Below are 21,402 nucleotides of genomic sequence, written 5' to 3' on the forward strand. Positions count from 1 at the left end.
GTAGTTGGATAGTCAGTCCTCACTACGAGGTAAAAACGGTCCGGACGGGATATGAACACCGGTCCTGGCCATGAAAAGACCAGCGCCGCTATCGCATCCTCATCGGGCTAGCCCTCATCCCTCATCAGTACTTAAGGTATCTATTTTGCGGCAACGTTATACTTACTGCGATGTGCTGTAAGTTGAAGTGTAGATGTCCTCCTCGATCTCCTGGTGGCCCTCAGTGCCATTGTTTGACGGTCGACCAAGGTTGAACTCGACCCGATAGGTTCGAAGCGGTTTATGAAGGCTTTCTGCGTAGCGCTGCATTTGACCGAGAGAGAAAAAATACGTAAATAATTATAAAATAAATATTAACAATAACCATTAGTCAGCATTAAAAATGCAGTTTAATAAGTAAAATATCAAAAGAATGAATTATGATTTTACCCGAAATTCGTACGAGAAGTCATACTCGTAAACATATTCATCGATCTCTCGTAAACGTTTCGTCATGGTTGACGTAGACGAGGCGGACGATGTGGTGGTAGTGGTGGCGGACACTGAAGATGCATTGCTCAATTTGGTGCTATTCGCGATCGTACTACTGATTCCGGAATCTTTCCGTTTGTTACGGGATTTGGATTTTTTTCCCGCCTTATGCTCCTGATGACTCATTTTCCTTTCATGTATGTACAGCTCAGCGCTAAATCTGCAGCTGGTTTTGTTTTATTAGATTTTTGTTTTCCTATCCCACGGTGGGAAAATTGTATTCCGTGATTTTATGCAACGCTTTACACCGCTGTACTGTGCACTTGTTCATTCATTAAATCAATCACTAAATGCTCTATTGAATAATAAAGTTAAAATTTCAACATCGATTCAACAGGACTAAATAATGTTCGCCCTCGCCCCGGGTGTAATGTTCCGTCAGCAAGCTGCAAAATCTACCTTGCAAGTGGCCACACAAATTTCGTGCTCGTGCATGTGAGTAATCACACACATAGATCGCGCACACCAATCAAACACGCCAACAATTTGAATCGCTTTTAAACACGCTAACGTGTTATTTCCCCATCAGTATTTTATTGCATTGAAATTGAAAATGGCATAACTAATTTAAAGCTGGGATATCATACCGTAAGGGAGGTAAAGGCTGTTGCTTAAAGTGCAGTTTACACTTAATTAATTAATTTCTTCTAGAGCAATAAAAACAAAACCAAGTTCACGTGCAAGTTTCGCTTTTCACTTTACTCCACAATAATTTAAATCCTTTTTATCAGATATGCATGCACACCAGCCAACAGTATTTTTTTTCCAAATAGATACGAGATATGGCGCATCATCTCGACCTACAACTGTCGTCCCAACTCGCTACAATAGGTCGGATGGTATTCGAAAAATGATATAAACATACATACGCGTTGAAAACAGTATTGCTCTAGATGCAGATAAAAATACGACAAATGTCATTCAATCCGTTCGCAGCTGCGAACTTTTTTTTATGATGGCGAGTTTATTTTCAGGAAGCCACGTTGCAAAACGAAAGCGAAAATACGCCAAACGCAAACACACGCCGCCTTCTATTCATCGCTCAACACGGAAGGTGCAGCCGAACCGAATGAAGTAATGAAATCATTTTCGCAACCATTACATAATCGTGACGAAAATATTAAACGTGCGAAAGCACGCAAAATAAATAAATTCCCTTGCGCGATTGCGGACGCATCATCGTTCATATGCGACAGAACACATTTCGCACGGAGCGCTGATGCGGTCGACGTCAGCGACTGGGCGCCTCCATTCTTTGTTTTGGCAAAGAAAGCCTCTCTCGTTCGCTACTTGCCATATGTTTCCATGTGATTTGATACATGGCAGACTTCGGTAGGGAAGTGCTATTCCACTTGCAAAACCAGGATGGAATGTAGCCGCACTTACGATATAATATCGACCCGAGTATTTGAAGACAAATAATCAATGGCTGGTTCGTGGGACACTTAAACCAATTCCTCTTTCCGCGGTGGTTAATGGAATGCATAAATCACACAGTTCTTCTAGCCACACCGTCTGGCGTTTGTTTCTGTATAACTTTCAACTGCAAACCATCTGCAACTAGCAGTCAATGCACCTATTCCACTTAAAATACCGATCCGGAGTAAAAGCGATCGAATATCGGTCTCTAAGTACGAGGAACTACACAATGCGATGACTTGCTCAATTACTTCTCCGGTTCCGGTCTTGCACGAAGGCATGTGACACATGTGCCCGAACCGATTGTCAAATTCCGCCGGCAAAAACAGACCACCTTGTCGGTGTTTGACAGTTCGACACACGAACACAGGAGCAAAATGAGCAACACAGCCACGATAAAACAAAATTTCCCGAGAGGATGAGATTTGCCGCAATGGGTTCCTCTTTCTTTTTTGTATAGAACACGAAATGAAGATTATAAACACTTACTCGTGAGTTCCCGGAAAAGAGAACGAAAGATTTAGGTGACCTAATTCGACGGTATATTGCGATAACACTCAGCTGCTCACTGGAGGGATACTTGAGAGCAGACGGTACCATCAGCTGTTATAATCGAGTGAGTTCCTAAGAATTTTTTTAGTAAAAAATTGCAGCACAATATCTACAAAAGGAGATGTATATTGTGATAAAATCTTTCTGCTTTTTTTGCACCTGCACTGAACTATATCAGAATAATAGATTTTCATCCATTGTGGCAAATCTGAAGGTTTTCTTATCAAATGTGATAAGCAAGTTAATTGACCATTTTCTACTACTACAGAAGGTATCGATCATTTTCTATACTTTGCCCATTACATTAAAGGGCAGCTCCCTTTATAACACTTTCACTATTTTCTCACCCGACCTTTAATCGCTACGTAACGATAGCGAAAACGGTCACTTCCCTCGTGGCGTCACCTGGTGGGGTAACCTATTTTTAACGTGGACAGAATTCGATCATCATCACCACAGGGTCTAGTGATGGCGTTTTCGATCGATGTACATTCTGTTGGCATTCACGAACCGAACCAAGTGGCAAAGGTTGGGACGAAAATGCTTGTAACATACATGGCGCCGTTATGTTGTATTTACGAAATACATCCACTTGCTTGTGATCTTGAGTTAATGGCACCTCTAGACTGCAAAATGGGTAACACTGCTCGTCATTATCACAGAGTGGATATGAAGTCATAAACACTTTGCCATGACAGAGTACACACAAGAAAAAAAACGAAAACTGTAGCAATGACTTGCTCGGACGACGCCCAGAGCAGAGTAAGACGATCTCGTGAGAATGTGAGAGAATTTTTACGGTTAGACGCGTTTGCTGACCTCGCCGAAGGGCATCCATAAACAACCGTGACCGATCGCAGACATTTCACATTGCCACCGGGACGTGAAGAAATAGCAGCGGACAACACCGCGTCGCTAACACAGATATACATCACAAAACGCCGCATACGAATGCGTCATCACTTCGGGAGGTCTCCAAAATCAAGGTCTAACGATCGTTGTGCGTTGCGATAGCAGTCTTCTTAACGGACGTGAAATTTACACAACCGAAACCACTCTACCGGACGCTCGAAATGTGATACTCTCGGCACAAAATGGAAGTGTAACTTCCCCTTCTCGGGGGGAGAAGACAAAGCTGAGCCAAGCGTAAGGTAAGCACACTTGGTGCACAACTCCAAAATAACACACCACCGGCAAGTATAAGCAGAGCCATAACAACCAGACGGAACCGGAGCCCGGTCGTGTTCGTTTTTGAAGTTGCTGAAAAGAAACATCACGGCCGGTGTGCTTCCGTGTTAATTGAAATAGCACACTGCGTTAAGAACTAACCGACAGAGCGAAATTGTAACAAGCCCCAATACAGCTCAGCGCCATCCGCCTAAAGAGAACGCTGGTAATCCAATTTGTTCTTACGCTTCGCTGACATTCTTCGTCGAACGCGAAAAGACCTGCCGAACTTGTCGGCTAAGGTCGGTGTAAACAAGACAAGAGGCTTTTTTTCCTGGGTTTAAGGAGTGAGCGTCTCCTACATTTTCATGCCATATATTCAGCCGATTGTGTCATCGACTTTAGCATACTAATGAGAAGCTTGACACAAGCTGAAGCAAAAGCATAATTGCAACCGGATCTTCATACCGTTAAGGACACAATAAACAATCTCGTGACCATAACCTTAAAGCAGAAGTGAGAGATTCGCTGGAACTCCTTGCACTTCAAGGTACCTACGGTGAAACAATTGATCAGTTTAACACCGACAATAGGAGGCGTCAAGAGAGTGGTTTGAATTGCTTGTACGTTGTTTGCGTTTTATTATGATTATCATTTCGCGAAATAATAGACTTCATTCAGTGTTCTCTTGACACCGTTGTATGCGGTTTATCACCCCAAGCTGACCTTTCTTCGATGATAAAAAGGGAACGAGGTGAGCGTCGTGGTCAAAGATGAGAGAATCATTTTTAATATTCAACACACACGTGGAACTTTACCAATGAGATCAGCAACTGCGTCTTGGTCATGGCAACTGCTGTTTCAAAAAGAGTCACCGCCCCAGTCTTCGTGTAAGGCTCGAATTAACCGTGCTAAACAGTATTTCCCAATCGTTATCTCGTCCATTTAGTTCATTGATGCAAAAATAAACGCTCACTTAGTCAACGCTAGTCAGCAAACGGAACTCACACATTTGTCGTCCGCTGCAACACACCACACACTACAGTTCCGTGTTTAATCATTTGCTCGCTATAAATCTGGCACCCTTCTTTATCAGCACCCATATATTCCATCGACATGAGCTCATCTTTGTCGATAGCAGGCAAACCTTACACATACATTCGGAACTCGCTAATGCAGGCGTAGCACAATAATTGGCATAAATGGTCCACTCGCGCGGTCCACTTTAACACGGTTTGTTTACATTCCGTCGAATGCTTGCTGTGGTCCAAGGGGTTTATTCTCGAATCGTTGCTGCCCTATACGTCCAGCCCGCGCTAGACGCTAAACATGAAACATCTTATCAGCGAAAGCGGAAAACGCTTTATTGGTTTCGTGACTTTGTCTGATTCTGGTTTATGAGCGATGACTTAAGAAACATCACTAAAATGTTACACGATAAAGTTACTGCTTTGCGATACAGAATCTTAACTCAATTCTGGAAATCATATGCTAGTTTAATAAACATGCTACCCATATGATCCATTGAGATCACTCTCCATAATCGCGTACGTGACTGTGTATTAATTTAAAACAACTTAAAACCAAACTAGTCATGCCAGTAGAGGAGGCACTTTACGTCTGTTTATTGTAGTATGAGTTAACCCTACCTTACGCTCTCTTAGACCTTACAGTTAAACACTTGACACCACTAGGAGACGATAACGCCGAAGCAGTCATTGAGAATTATCGTAGAAATAATACTTCTTTCAGTTTATGGCTTTTCTGATAGTCTCCACAAATCATGAAACAGAGGTTATTTTGAGCAATGGAACAGACAGACAAGTGCTTAACAAGAGTGTTTGCAATAGCACCAATATTTTAATAAGCAAAAAGGCTTCTTTTACATACAACCATAACTGATCTAGTGTGAAAATTATCTTCACATCGAAATTATGCCTGCTGCAAACATTTCTCATACAGCTAGAATTTCATTCTCAGCGCATTTTTTCTTCATCATAATCGTGCTCAAGTCGCATAACGACACCCAAAAACAAACACACAACACCCAAGTGTGCGAAGCAGACGAAAGGAACGTTGAATTTAATTTTGTCGCCTCTCAAAATTGTCTACCATATACAATCGGTTTCTTTGTCAGTTTGTTGTAGTTTTACTTTTCTTTTCTGCGATAGTTAGAGACTCGCATCAAACTAAGGAGGTATACTGCTCGAGGATCAGAGAACCGGGTCGGGTTTATGCAGATGTTTGATTAATTTATGATCATGTTGTTGTTGGCCGGCTTCGTTCCGTTTCGTCTCCCATTGTAACGTTAAAGGTTACCATAAAGGAGAGACGAAAAAGACTGATCGGATCAAACAAACCCAGAAAAGAGTGGTGAGCAATAAAAAATGATAGAAAAAATGCAAAACCTAAACTACTCACAACGCACCAAAAGCTGCAGGAAGCGTCGTAAATTCAATATCATTCAATGACAAAATGTTTATGTCTCCGGAAGATCATGCTGAAATCCTTGACGTCCGTCTAATAGGATCGATTAAGAAAATTGTCAATGTAAAAGCGCAACTTTGCTAAAATATCAGTAGTTTGCAAATATCAGTCAGACACAGCTTAACGACGACGTGAGAATAAATTCATCCAAGGTAAAGGTTTCGATCAATATTCCCATACTATATACTGCTGCAGGCCTGACGCACATCAACAAGATCCGTTCTGACACCTAAAATAACACTCTCTCGCTGGTTTGAAATGAAAATCTTGACACTGACATTAATAAAGTGGCAAAGCATTAAAAGAGGTGCTAAAACGGATGCTAAAGAAAAGCATCCGACCACACGTAACGTCTTCTGCCCGCGCAGACTTATTCGATCACCATCTCGACTCGAAGAGGATCATACTGATCCTCGAAAAGTTGGTAAGTTTGCCACCAACACCGATTTTTTAAACATACCTGAAGGTTGAAGTGATTAATTTGACGGTGTAAAAGGAAGCTATGTTTGCCGTTCATCCTGACCTTGCTTAAGTGTCAAACCTACGCTTTACATACAGTGTCGAAACGATCATCTCCCGTGTGAGATTTTGGAGAGGATCCAAATAGAAAATGGGGGAAATAATATGGGAATCTACCAACGGATAAGAGCAGCATCTTCTAAAAATAACTCAAATTTAGGGCACGAGCACACCGATGGGTGACACAGTAGAACACCATCAGTCCAAAGTTCATTAGCACTACATCTGCGATAATGAGTAAAGTGTTCAAATATTTCTTCCCACTATCATAACATTCATCTCGGGACTTATGGAGCAAACATCTGTTGTTTAAACTGAAATGAAAATGAAAATTCATCTCCACAATGCTCACACAATCAGCTGATAGCTCCCCTGTTTGCGTGTTTCAGCGAGCTTAGTGTGGCGGGTTATCGGGAATTTTCAATGCTCGTGTGCATGTTGACCTTGGTCATAATAATGTGTAAGCCGTTTGTTTTCAATTTCTATTTTGAATCACGCTTAGTTACGTTTTGTTGCGATAACGCTTAGTGACTTTTAGTTGAGTGGAACACCACGTACAGTTGATGACTTTTACTCCACGGAAGAATATTCAATTTTTGAGCGGAAAGCCGGTGATTCGGCCTGAAATAAAAGTAATTTTATCTGATGAACTCAAAGCCACTATGAAGGAGTAAAGGAGAAATAATTCCATTTACTCTCTCGGTTAGTTCAAATATTTTCAGAGCAAGTCTACTTTCATACTGTATTTATAATCGATATTCTTTAAAATTTTAACTATTCAATGCATAGCAGCTAAACTGCATCATTGCAACTTCCCATACCACATTCACACGGCAAAACGAACCGACAATCCCACACTCGAAATGCTTGGATGCACTGGCGGCTGCTGCTGCCATTACTTTTTGCCATGCTTCAGCACGGATACGATTTTATTCCGAAACGCACTTTACCATCGTTGGTCGGCCTCTCGGTTTGCAAAAAAAAAGAAGAATAAAACAGCCGTGAAATAGGGTTTGAACAAAACTTTGTTTACATTCACCCCCGGGGGTGATCGAGTGTAGAAAGTGTGCTGTTCGTTTGTGGTAGTTGCAGAGGTGAGTAGATGTATCGCCATAGCTAAATACGCTTAATGCACCCATTGCACCACCGTTCGGTAGTATTGCTTTTGGGTGCAATGGCTTACTATGGCGTACTGCACTGCCTGCGGTGGTACGTGTAAGCTGCTTGATGCATGCCGATTCGAAGAAACTATTTTTGCCCCAATTACTATTCTACTGCGTCTGTGTAAGGTGATGATAGCGTTATTTTTCCTCTCTTTTTTCGTAGAAGCATCAGAACTAGTACAATACACCACCAGTCTGGAAGTATTGATTAGATTTCATGACCAAACGAGCCGAGATAGTTACTCGAATATATTATTTCCGCTTTGCCTTTTTCTATTTTACTGTTTTTTAGCGCTGTTCTTCACTATCTTTTGTGGCTGCAAAATGTGTGCTTGAGTGGATTTAGGTTCGAAAAGGGATTAAAGTTTAAAAAAACGAAGCGAAATGACACGCCAAGGGCGATTGGAATCGATTTTGTGGCCCCCCCACAAGGGATGTTTGTTACATTTTGCAGCTAGCGTCTGACGGGAACATTCCACCGATTATGTTTGATAATAATGTTGATCGATTTTTTTTATATCTATTTGAAGAAGTACAAGAAAATTTAATCTAATTTTATTTTTCCTCTTTATCTTCTCGAAACACTTGCGAAGAGACATTCTCCTTTAATCGATGCATTAAATCGATAAATAAATCAGCACGTGTACTTCACAAAACACCATTGACAAAAGACGATCAACCGAACACAACACTGCTCTACGGCAGGTTCACACGCCACAATTGCGAATATATTTTAAACCGAAAGGCTAAATGCTATCTTGTCAGCCGGCGGTATAATTTCGCACTTTTTATGTCGCACGCCTATACACACACCGGGCACTATTATAGTCGAGCTAGGTAATTTGTTTAAATTTTCTTTTTTGTGCACTATAGGACAAACAAGCCGCCTCGCGCCAGCCGCCTTCGTGACCTTCACCGAAAATATATTCCATTTAGACGAACACACGGCACACAGCACTTGCTAAGGCGGCGACGGCCTAGAGGAGTGTTGGATCTGCCGGTATCCTCATCAAAACACACACACACACACACTTGTAGGGGGGTTGTGTTGGGCGCTGCTTTTTCGGTGACTCTAGACATTTGAATAATTTTCTTTGCGACGCTCTGCCATTCTTATTGATTGCCGAGAAGGATTAAGCAACACACTTTTGCACAGCTTCTTCTCATGAAACCCAAGACTCATCAGCGCTACCTTTGGGTTTTACTTGTGACGCGTGATCACGCTCTATTGAATGCACGAACTTTTATGCTTTTCTGAACTTTTCTTTACTATCATGGTAAAAAAAATCACAAAAAACACACAAACACACAATGATAGTATTACAAACGGCTGGTTTAAACGTGTAACCGCCTTTTTTATCAAGTGAAACTGTTCTGAGCAATGAACAGAAATAAAGTTCCGCGAGCGAACAGACGAGCCGCGCGCGTATACGTCCTATCAGTTTCACTATCCCGTCTAAAACTGAATGAACGAATTGAGCTGGCCCACGGCCCACGGTAGCAAGTGCTGGTCAGTGTTTGTGAGTTCCCGGAGCGGATGTGTCTGATGGGGCCCACTTTAAGGGTGGATTCGCAGAACTCACGAGAGAAAACAATCTGATGAGTATGAATGCATTCGTACGCGTGTGTGTACTAAACAGCGAGAGTGAGCGTACAACAGCCCCAAACCCTCCCACTGTACTATTTCTCTCACTATGGGTGTTCGTCATGGTTCGAGTGGACCTCGCGACACTATGACATCACAGTGCACACAGTCCCGGCACAGGAGACCGGTTACAGTGCTGCCCATAAAGCAAAAACCTTGAGCAACACAAACACCAGAGCGCGGCTTGCAAAAATTGCCTTTTCAACGTTCTCAACAAGCGTTGAGAAGACTTTTTTCTTTTTCTTCCTACATCGCAAAACCATTAATTCAACCAAAAAAAGGGAGATAAAATTTTATGAATCGCAAAGCACTCAGCAGGAATGCGTCTGGTAAACAAATGGCTGCTTTTTTCGATTCTTTACCGGTTCCGACGATGTTAAGTGTGATCGTACCGAAACCTCCTTCCTACAAGCTAGCTCTGACCTGTCCTTCGTGCAGTATATGATGTCATTATACTATAAATAAACTTTATGCTTCGGTGGGCTTACAAGCGCACCACTTTCTGGGTGGGACGATAGCGAGAGTGAGCTTTCGTTACGCACTATGCGAAGCTTTCAGTTTTTTTTTACTTTTTTCGCTTAAAAAACGAAGCTTCGAGAACGATAAGCCCATGTGTACCTCCTCTTTTTTAATTAATTGTCTGATAACATGCAGTGAGCTATACGGTTTTTATTGAATAAATTATTCTGAAAATTACATTGAGTTTTAAAGTGAATCCAAAAATCCAGAGAATCGTTGTTAAATCAGGGTTCAAAACACTTCAATCTCAAATTAGCATTTCTTGACTAAAGTAAGCAGCTTATGCAACTGCTACAATCAACAGTACACCTTCGCACATGTCAAAGGTACGCAGGTATTAAACCATAAATTATCAAAAAGACAGTTAGAGGTGAAATCAGAATGATATTGCATTGGTGATCCGCGTTTTGAGGGCCGTTTTGACATCTACTGGCAACGTCATATTTTATTATAGCTCCTACACACCACTGTCCTCAGTGACCCATTTTGTGGCCATCAAGTGATGACGCAAAGGCCAATAAAATACCAAATGACTTCGCAATTGACTTCCGGACATTCAGTATTGTAATGTCTTCGCCTCACTGGATTTGAGTTGAAGATCCTACAGCCGTATGTGCACATGTAACTGTTGTCGTTCGCGGTTTTATGTTTAACGTTAGTACATTGTGATGGATCAAGTCAATTTGTACAGATTTCTCATTTTGAATGTCAACAAAAGAATAAACGTGAAATTGGGCTTGCTTGAGCTGACAAACACGACATAAGCATGATGCTAATGAGCCTGAGCAGATATTCAGCGAGCCGTTATATCTGGTAAGATATACAACAAAAAGGCACTGAAAAGCACTTGATCACTTGTAGAATGTTGATTTTGTACTAGTGTTTATTGACATAGGAAAAAAAAAGCCGTTTGAGTGTTAACCGTGACAATTGCTAAATTAAACAGCGAAAATAAAGAGAGAAGACGCCATCAACATTCAATTTTTACACCTCACTGACAGGGTATACTGAAGAATGCAAAAAAAAACCATAACCGATGGTTTCATTCAAGAAACGGCATCGCAAAACATCAACCGAAACTACAATAAAGCGTCATCGGCGTCCAACAACACAGTCACGGTAAGCCACGCGTCGAAAGACAACTGACGGTTGAACAAAATCGTAATCGCCTTTAGAAATAGAAGATGACGGAATATCAGCGACACAGTTGGTGCAGTGATCGCTACTTATGTGGAACGGACGCGTACCGAAATCAAATCGGTTAAAAGGTGTTGTTGCGATGATGTCAGCGCACCACACTGGACACAGGAAAAAAGGCATTCACAAACTGGAGCTTTTTTTATTCAAAACAGGAATTTAGTCCGAAACACAGCGTTGCTAAAGGTGACGTACCTCGTTTTTCAATGATCAAATAGGATTTTTCTTAGCTAGAATCCGGTTTTACAAGTTTTCTGTTCAATAAAAAAGAGACGTCAAGTTTGCAACTCGATTTGAACTCGATTTGTTCAATCTAAAAGATAGGCTTAATTTAATTCTGTGAATGCACAACTGACGATCACCAGTAAACCACCAACTGTGACTTTCCCTACGAATTTCAGGTATATCTTGAAAAGCTGCTTGTTATACTTGTATAAACTATTATAATATATTTCACTTACCAATCCGTCCGCGCCATTCACCTCAATAGCCGTCTTTAGCCGCTGGGTCAGTTGTTCAACGAGCGTCTCGAAGCGAACGTTGAGCGTGTCGAGCCGCTTAGAGTACACTTCCGTCGCACCGGGATCGGCATTCGCCGGCCTGAGATCCTGCCGAGGAGGCGAAAAGCTGGGCCGTACTTCGCTCAGCCAATCGATATAGTGAACACATTTACCATCGTAGATCTATGATAGCCGAACCCATCGTAACAAGCGGTTTTGCACAAATTATTTGTTTGTTTGTTTTTGTTCCGTTTTTCGATGAAGATCCGTTGAACCGTTGCCGATGATGCGGGGATAGTCGTCCAATTGAGGTGGATGTATTTTTGGAGGATGCGACCACAATTTTCACAATTCGATTCGATGTTACAGATGGAGAAACAACGTGACCATTTCGCCAACACACACGTTCAGTCATCATCGTACGAAGCACAAGGTTACATTTTTCGAGGCGCGCAGGTAAGGTGCGTAAGAAGGTGTGTAAATCGTTTATGATGCGTTTTATGTTGTTAAGTTGCATGTTGTTTAATTGTTTTAATAGAGTGTACGTGTGTTTCGTGTAGTTGAAATTGGAGTTATTATATTGATTAGTATTCGCAAATAGATCGATACGCATTAGGGCTTGGAAAACGGAATAGAGGGATTTTATTGGTTGACAAGTAGCGAGCAGTCCAAAAAACAGTGTTAGCTCCTGAATGATTCCAAAATTGCTTGAACTAAATTTTTATCCCACTACTTGTCAACGAAACGCTACAAGGGACTCGAAGGGAAATCGTTCAAAAATGTAAGATAGCACAAATACAACGGATAGTAAGGTAGGCTGGAAGGATTGGTATCGAAGGCACGTGAATTTTAAGCCACTCTGCGACGAACTTTACTCTCTGAACCACATGGACGTGGTGCTGCTCTACGATTGGTTAGTCAATTTCGAAAACTAGAAGTTCATATGTTCCGAGTGCTTCGAGTTGCCATTTTGTGCTACTTTTTTGGGATTAATCACATCTACCGAAGACTGTTCCAGAGTGGTCAGAGAGTATAAAGGATAGAGCTTAGAATTTTTGTTGAAGAGCGATAAACTTCACAGAATTTTGTTGATTTCTCGCAGTAAAGCAAACCTGTCTGAGCGGAGCTTTTAATAGCAATCGTTTGCCTTCCAGTGTGGAAGGAAGCGAAAAAAAATGTACCAACACCAGGCGTGGTAGATAGGAAGGCGGATAATAAATTGTGAAGAGTGTTGCAAAAATTGCAAAAAAACAAAAATAATGGATTTAGCTTACCTAATCCTAAGGGAAAATGAAGTTTCAAATAGTATAACCATTCACCAGCTAAAAAAATGCATGTGTATCGTATCGTATCGATATCGATATCGTATAACACCGTACAATCGCACATTCGTCAGGACACGCACTCATACATATCATCGAGCAACAATCACACTCACAAGGGCGACGCACAAAGTAATGAGCTATATTAACATCGGCAAAGGACTAAGCACTTTTTTTCTCTCTTTGAACAAACCATCCGTCCACAAGGAATAAATAAATGCACCATAAAATGTACAACGAAAGGAAACACGCACGGGCTTCTTCACACAGCGAGACAACTCAATTTCAAAGTAAAAAAAAGAAAGACACCAAATCCTTTCACCGAGACAGAAACAGTAGAAGCTTGGAACGAAACACCGAAATAGACCAGATAGCGACAAGAACAGACTGAAACGTAGCAACGTATTCACAATGTTTGTGCCACAAAGGACAAACGGCTGGCGAGTCCTCGGAGAAGTAATTGCACACACAGCACGAACAGACAAGGGAGGAGAAAGTTTCTTACACTTTTGTAGATTACAACGGGATTTTGGAAGGGTATGTGGCTTCGAGAGCGAGATCGCTTTCTCGCTGGGAGCGAAAGGACAAAGGAAGAAACCACACGCATTATTCTACGTACCTTAGCTTCACGGATCAAGCGGCCACCGGTGAGATTAACCTGTTCAACCTTCGGAATGCGTTCCACCGTTTCGCCGAGCATCGACTGTTGAACGCATGTTCCCAGCCAACCAACCGAAAAAGGGATACAACACACACACAGAACAGGGAACGACGGGAGTAGACAATAGACAGTGATCGTGGCGTGTGGAAAGGTCGTGTATTGGTTGGATGTGGTAATTGTTGTTGTTGTTGTTGTTGGTGGTGATGTGGTGGTGAGTTCACGGGGTAGTTTGCAATTGGTATTGTTGGTGTGTAAATTATTACGCAGAAACAAAATGGAGGGAAGGAGAAAAATAAATAAATTAACGCATTAGTATGTGGGTTATACACTGGAGACTAACAATACGAGGATTGCTAGTCCTTCGTGGGGTGCATCATAGGAAACTCTACGGTGAAATACGAATCTAGAATCTACACAGTATTAAGTTGTGCTACATGAACATTTTTCTACTTTCTAGTTACTTGTAATCTTGTGCTTCTACTGTACTGTGTGCAACTGTAGTTGTGTCTCTTTGGAGCATAGAGCTCCCCTATACCTTTACCATCGTGTACTAGTATCGGAGGTTTAATGACGTCTTTTACCTATTCAGTTTACTTAATCACAAGACTCCTAACATTTGCTTTGTTCCAAATGTGACCCTTCTCCCATACGCATGCAGTATGTAGTTTGTAGTTAGTTATATCTCAGTACTAAGTGTTTATGATGTTCCTATACCTCTACTTCTGATAACTTATCCTCATCACTTTGGAGTGCAGTTAGTCAATGGTAATTGTTAAATCTCTATACTGTCAATTAGCCTATATATGGTAGTGACGTTAAACATAGTCTATCTAAGGTATGTGTGTTTTTTAGAAACCTGATTAGCCTCCTTCTCTTTGTGTTTGAAAAAGTGTTTTTGGTTTGTTTCGTGTGCAAAAGAATACACCTCTGTACCGACGCTCGCTCAATGGGACACGACGTTGATTTGTTTCCTTTACAGAGAGCGTAACGTTCCTATCACAATTATGTTTCACAGTTTCGTCTGTATGTATCCTTCACTTTTCTGCTCCATTATCATCATCATTACTGAAAATCATATACTTGAAGAAGTCGTTTTTACACTCATGTTTGTCCAGCGTCCTTCCTATTCAATCTGCTACCACTCATCAATACGGATAAGCTTTCGTTGCTATACAAAGAAATCTATCTCATTAGTAGGTACTTACATCGAGCTCCCGCGCGGATGTTGCCGTCGGAAGAGCTTGCAGCTTCTCCGTCTGTTTCTCCACCCAAGTCTCCTCCACGACAATGCTGGTTTGCAGGTTTTTCATCAATCCGATTGCCGTCTCCACACTGCGCATACTGTAATGACCACATAATGTTTGTATGTTGTAATTTCATACAGTAAAAATCAACTATTAATAGCTGCATGTACTTACCGCTCTGCCAGTTGTCCGCAGATATTATTCCATCGCGAGTTCAAACGTTCCACGTTGGAATGTAGGCGTTTCAGATCACCTAGCACCTTCGTTGGGACGCCCATGCGACCAAGCTGATCCGCCGAATCGTTCATTTTGTCCATTTCGGGCTGTTGGCTTGAAATTGTTTCCTGAATAGCGGTCAACCGCTTGTACACTTCATACAAGCCTTCCTGCGACGATGGCAGCTCCAGCTGGCGTGACAGCTTGCTTTCCAAATCGGAAATAACCTGCTCATTGTCTTCCAGGCCAGCGAGCGCACCTTCGAGAAGCTTCAACCGATCACCATGAAGACCTGCCTGTGTGTTCAGTTCCTTCCACAGGTCCATCAGATTGTCTAGACTCTTCTTGAGTGCCGGTGTTTTCAGCGTAATAGTACGGAACGTTTCCTGCAGATGCTTTAGATCGGGTTCCAGTCCACCGAGACGACGCTTGTAGTCTTCCAGTATCTGCACCGTGTGCTCGAGCGAGTCGAGATCGCGTGGCATTGGCGACAGAATGATGTGGTCCAGTTCGCGGGCCATCTCCTCCAGGCGTGTCTTCAGCGAAATGCATTGTTCAGTAAAGATACGGCTTGCCTGTTTACTCTCCTCTGTTGGATAGAGAGATAACCGATAAAACATCGGATTAGTATTGTTTCTTATAGCTTTATAACTATCACTTGGGCACATCACATTAAAAACTTTGAACCTTACCCCGAAAAGAACGAAAACGAAAAACACCCTTCATTTTTAAAAAATGTTTGTAGTAACTCTACTTTAGCAATAATGTCAAGCGCGAATAAAATCACTTTTCAATATCAAATGTACGCTTACAAAAAGGAATCTATTCACTTGCTTTATATCTCGATCCGCTTGGTACCAGAGCACAACTTAGACTGATCATCAGTATGCTTGCAAACGTCCAAGCTCAGAGCGTGGTCTAGAGACAAATAACGCATTTCTAACTAGCCTAAGGCAAACTTAAAATAACATCTACAACTTCGAGGCGGTCTTAATAAATGTCACCTTCTTTGGTTCAACAATTGGAAAATTAGTATCTCTCGCACAAACAATGGGTATAACTCAGACAGCAAACGTAAACTTATTTGACCACAAGCAATATTAAATATGTTACTAAAACTTCCCAAAAATTTATCCATTCAGAGCACCAACGTAAACTGGATGTATTTTATTTTGGACATTGGAGGCAATTAATGTGCTCCGCGAGGGCGACAAAAGCCCGATCTATTATTATTGACCTTCACGATTCGTCCAAAATGGGTGGTTCCAGTTGGAAATGAAGCGATCGACGAGTGATCACCTCCCAATTATCCAATTATATTGCTGCACACATGGTCTTCTCATCGTTGATGCCGTTATTCAATTTATAGCGCTCAGTAAACCCAGTTTAAGTGAAAGATGTCTCATTTTCCATAAACGGGGTTTCCCCCTACAAATCGATGCATGATTGAACACGCTGACACATACATACCTTCTGCTCTGGCACGTTTCTCGAATTCATCAAACAGCCGGTTCACTTCGTCCATCTCGCGACGCAATCGACGAAGCTGCGGATCAGCTGGATCGCCCTCGGCTAGCAACTTGTCCGCATCGTCATTCAGTGCCCGCCGGATGGCCGTTCGCTGTTCAGCACCCATCGCCAGGAACTGTTCAAAGTCCCAGCCCTTCACGACCTTGATTGTGGCAAAGATCATGTTCTGCCGTAGGCGAAGCTGCTTCTTCTGCCACAGTGCTACCGATCGGTCAAACAAACGTTTCAGCCGTTCGGCCGCCTCGATCGCTTCCTGATCCGGTGGCGGCAACAGTAGGCACACACCATGGACGGAACCTTCGACTCCCTTGGACGTCTTCACGCGCCATTTCACGCGTCCCGAAGTATCAAGCAGCGTGCAGGATTCGTTTTTATCCAGGGAAATATTACCTTGCTTGTATGAGCAGATCGATTGTACGGTGCACTGCCGGTTGACTGGTTGCTTGCGCTGCTTCAATGGCACGATCGCGGTTGCTTGATGTTGCAGCTGAGCAATCGTTTCACCGAACGCGTTCAGCTCTTCACGGATATCCTGCATGCCGCGCAGCAATGATTCGCCCTGGTCGAGCGTGAATTCTGACTGCGAGTACTTGCTGTTCAGAATTTCGTCACGCTTAGTCAGCCAGTTTTCTGCTTCACGCACCTCATCGAAGAACGAATGGTAATCGGTAGCGTGCTTCAGATGCACCTCAAGGCAAAGTGTCAGCTGCAACAGCCAAGACCACTGTGACTGAAGCGCCTGCAGATGACCCTCAATACACTTGGATGCCGGATGCGATTGGACAAGCAAGGCTTCTCCACGGTCCAGGATGGTAGCGAAATGCATTTCACGCTTTTCCAGCTCGGACATGAGATTCTGTTGGAGAGGTAAAACGCAGATTAATTTTGAATGACTAGAGTAATAAAGGCCCATCTAAAATTTTAAGAAGATCAACCAAAATCGCAAATTATCAGGACATACACTATTAATTTCACTTACGCAAATTAAACATACAAAACATACGAGAGAACTTTCACAACACACACATATACAAGAAGACAGGTTGTTGGTCAAACCACAAACTCAGACGAATTGATTGTCATAATCCAGGGTTTACCAAGTCCCTTGCAATTGCAACGATTTATTTCGTCGGTCTTGATTTGTTTTAAGCAATTCCATTCCACATAGAAAATATGTACATATGAGTGAATTGGAATTGCTCGACAGAAATAGGAAAAAAAAATCTCACAATCGTAGAAATACACTATTCAAATCGTATAGTGACTCGATAAACCCTGTAAGACAGTGAAATAAAAACACAATCGCTAACAATACAAAACACAACGTAGAAAGCCAAAACACATTTCAACACTGAATTACTGAAAATAGTGTTAATTTCAGTTACTTACTTCCTCACCATTTCCATATGTACGCTTGTAAGTAGACTTTTTAGATTAGTATTTTCGCACAAGGACAGGTTAGAATGCGTTAAAAGGCATCAGGAAAATACCGTAACGAACGAAAAAGAAATACAAGAATGAGAATAACGAAGAACGTAACAGATAGATAGTCACGAATAGGTACACACTGAGAACAACCATCTGAAGACGACAATTACTTTCTATGTTTCAAATCGATCGTAATCTACACCTACCTCATAGTACCGATGGACCGCCGATAGGTCTAGATTTTTATCTGCCCAATCACGGCTCACTTCAATCTGTTCACGATCATTCAACCAGCTCAGCTCTGCGGTGGCAGTCGCCAGGAAGTCTACGAGCGCATCCAGATCGGACAGCCGCTTGGTGGAGGTGCTGAGCAGCTCGGCATACACCTTCTGCAGCTGACTCAATCGCTGCCGGTACAGCTGTAGCTCCTCGCCGGTAAAGTTTGACGCGTGTCGTTCGCACTGAGCTATTTTAGAGTGGAACTGATCGATCACTTTGTGCTCGTGCTGATGGCGCTCTAGTTCCACTTTAGCGGACGGAAGGTCAGAACCGTAGTCGGAGGTATGCAGTTGTTTCTAGAAGAATATAAGAACAAAAAACATTATTTTTACGGTTTCTGTAAGATACGAATGAAGTATATCAATCAATTCGTACCAGTTTTGATTGGCACCATTCAGTGTATTCTTGCACATCCCGGAAGTAAGGGTTGGTACCGATCTGTCGCGTTTCCGTTACGACGCGCGTTTGCTTCGTTATCGTCGTCTCTTGCACCGGATAGCTCAGACCGGACAGTTTTTGTACTAGGCTAGTATGGAATGTTGTCCTTAGCTGGGACCAACGTTGGTGTAGCTTGGTGACCCTGAAATAAAGAAAAGATAAATCGTTAACATAAGGATTCTAGACTCTTCTTTATCTTGCCCATACTTACTTTTTGTGAAGATCGCTGGCTTGTGGATAGCGGCCATCCTTCAAATTGTGACAATCGTCGTTCATCTCCTGCAACGGTTGCTCAAGATGCCGGATATCACCATCAAGCCCCTCGACGATGTTCTTCGCCTCGACCGGATGTAAGCGATCGATGCGACGGCTTTCCTCTGAGATTCGCGTTTCGATCTTCGTGATGATCGTCTCTGTGTGCTTGTACTCGCGCTGTACCTTTTCGGCAATCTTCTGAAGCCGTTCGAGTCGTTGCACTTCTTGCTGCAGAATCATGTCCCGATCGGCCAGCGCCGACATGAGCCGATGCCAGGCCTTTTCGAGTGCCTCTGGACGGAGTTCCGTTTCTACGTCCACCTCACCGATCGATTCGAAGTATTTCTCCAGCTCTTTGTAGATCGAGAAAAGGTGCTGCTTGTCACGCTGACGTGGTGGTACCTCTTCCGTGCGGAATCGATTTAGATCGGTGAGCAGCCGCTTCAGCTCGATTAGCGTGGTCGGGAAGGCTCGCTCTTGCAGGAGGGATGTTTTTTCGCGGCACCAGTACAGTAGCTGTTGGGCCTGTTCGCGATACTCCTGCACGCGTCGCTGTGAATCCATATCGAACAGTGGATGCATCTGTGGCGGTTCCGGGAACACATCGTACAACGAGCTCAGGTAGGTAATCATCGACTTCTCATCTGGTTCGTTTGTGTCGACGTCTGTTGGAGAAAGTAAATTAAAGGTAAGGTGAGCGTTAGATTTCATGGGATCAGTAAGAGTTTCCAAATTTATTTTTTGAACCAATGTTTAACATCTATACAATGCAAACACTTCCGCACCAGAGAGCGTACTTTTATCATGAAAATATTACTTATTTTATCTAGTAAAGCAGATATCTAAATAATAAGTCTGAATAATTTGTTTTCAGGGGCGGCTCAGTGGTGTCAGGAGACAGCGGCACCGATCTTTAAACGGCATGATCGGGGTTCAAATCCCATCCGGACCGTCCCTACATAGTGAGGACTGACTAACCAACTACGTGGTATCGGCAGTCTAGTAAGCCATTTTGATGGCCGGCATGACCTTAAAAGTCGTTAAGCCAAGAAGAAGAAGAAGAATTTGTTTTAGATACTTCTAACATAGACGTATTTTTAAAATGAAAAGTATTTTCCAACGCCAAAGGGATCTTTGCTATAAACAAAAACACTACACACAACAAAAACGGAAAAAATATGTTAGAACGATCACGTACGATCGTGTTATGGCATTCGCGTAGATTGAAGGATCACACCGCTTTCAGGTAGAGCGTGAAATATTGCCCCTAAGGGCACCGCAGACTAACTATGACATTTCAGCGTAGATATTCTATCGAAGCTTTCCTTTTTTGGGTAAAACCTACGCTGCGTGTCATCAAGCTATCTAGCCGACAATGTGCAGGGTGCGTGAGTATCTTAAAGTATGTACGGCTCCTCTTTGATCTTGCCGCGTTTCAGCTGTTAAAGACTCTGTCAAAACATAGTCAACACTGATGAAGTCCATCTCTACCCACTTTTTTGTTTCTTCTCCTCAACTGTTATTATCATTTTTCTGTCCCGTGTGTAATTGAATCGAGCGTTAAACGAACCACCTGCAGCACTCTATTTTGAGACCTTTTCGTACAACTTGTTCGTACGACTTAATCAATCATTCTCGGCAAGAGAAGACAGTCCTCACACTGACATCACGCTCGGTTCTTACCTTCTGGATCCAGCAACCGTGTTACGCCGTACTCCTTCTCGACCACGTGGAAAGCTACCTCGAGTCGCTCCCTCGGTCGACGCGATCGTGATTCTCGCCAGTCGATCAGATCGGGTCGATTCCGGTGGATGAGCGCCGAGAATGCTAAACCGTCGCGCCATGAGCTTGTGAAGTCGTTTACCCGCACTCCCGGGTATTTGGCTGTCGAACGGCGGGCCCAGCGGAGCAGTGCTTCCCGGGCGGTAAGATTGTCCTCTTGTCCGACGACAATGTCGGAAATCTGGAAAAGTAGGCAGAAGAGCATGACAAGGTGAGTTAAATGAGGTGTTAATTTATAATACATTGATAAAACATTTGTTTTTGCTTTGCAGAACCGGTATGAAGAGTGTAGTTAATGAGTTTCAGACTATTTTATGAAATTTGAAAAAAATATTGTCAAATAAAGTTCAATGTGTTTCTACGCTATATCTAAAAACTAGTTATCATCCTTAAATTTACAGCCTTTGATTGGATCAACCGCTCATCAATTACACAGTGAAAGCCTAACCTCAAAAGCAGTAATGATGGCATTTTAACAATTGAACACATTTCAAATTCTTTTCCCACGAAAGGAGTGGAATTTTAAAAATTGAATCTGACAGACGGAA

At 42.5% G+C, this 21,402-nt stretch overlaps 1 protein-coding gene across 43 annotated transcripts in view; it reads right to left on the reverse strand.

Moving 5' to 3' along the window:
• The window catches only part of LOC126567709 (dystonin), a 168,265-nt gene that overhangs the window by 37,105 nt on the left and 109,758 nt on the right, over window positions 1-21,402 (reverse strand). For 24 of the 43 annotated variants that reach the window (XM_050223951.1, XM_050223950.1, XM_050223947.1 and 21 more), the window contains exons 5-15: window positions 20,756-21,035; window positions 19,029-19,737; window positions 18,755-18,959; window positions 18,307-18,675; window positions 18,062-18,097; window positions 16,613-17,528; window positions 15,101-15,731; window positions 14,888-15,023; window positions 13,641-13,724; window positions 11,661-11,882; window positions 167-303 (exon numbers count right to left, since the gene is read on the reverse strand). In XM_050223951.1, the coding sequence (XP_050079908.1) occupies window positions 167-303; window positions 11,661-11,882; window positions 13,641-13,724; window positions 14,888-15,023; window positions 15,101-15,731; window positions 16,613-17,528; window positions 18,062-18,097; window positions 18,307-18,675; window positions 18,755-18,959; window positions 19,029-19,737; window positions 20,756-21,035 (3,725 nt within the window). The remainder of the gene's footprint in view (window positions 1-166; window positions 304-11,660; window positions 11,883-13,640; window positions 13,725-14,887; window positions 15,024-15,100; window positions 15,732-16,612; window positions 17,529-18,061; window positions 18,098-18,306; window positions 18,676-18,754; window positions 18,960-19,028; window positions 19,738-20,755; window positions 21,036-21,402) is intronic. The other 19 variants (XM_050223960.1, XM_050223961.1, XM_050223956.1 and 16 more) reach the window with 3 other exon arrangements.

The sequence above is a fragment of the Anopheles maculipalpis genome, chromosome 2RL, assembly GCF_943734695.1.
Source record: "Anopheles maculipalpis chromosome 2RL, idAnoMacuDA_375_x, whole genome shotgun sequence".
NCBI lineage: Eukaryota > Metazoa > Arthropoda > Insecta > Diptera > Culicidae > Anopheles > Anopheles maculipalpis.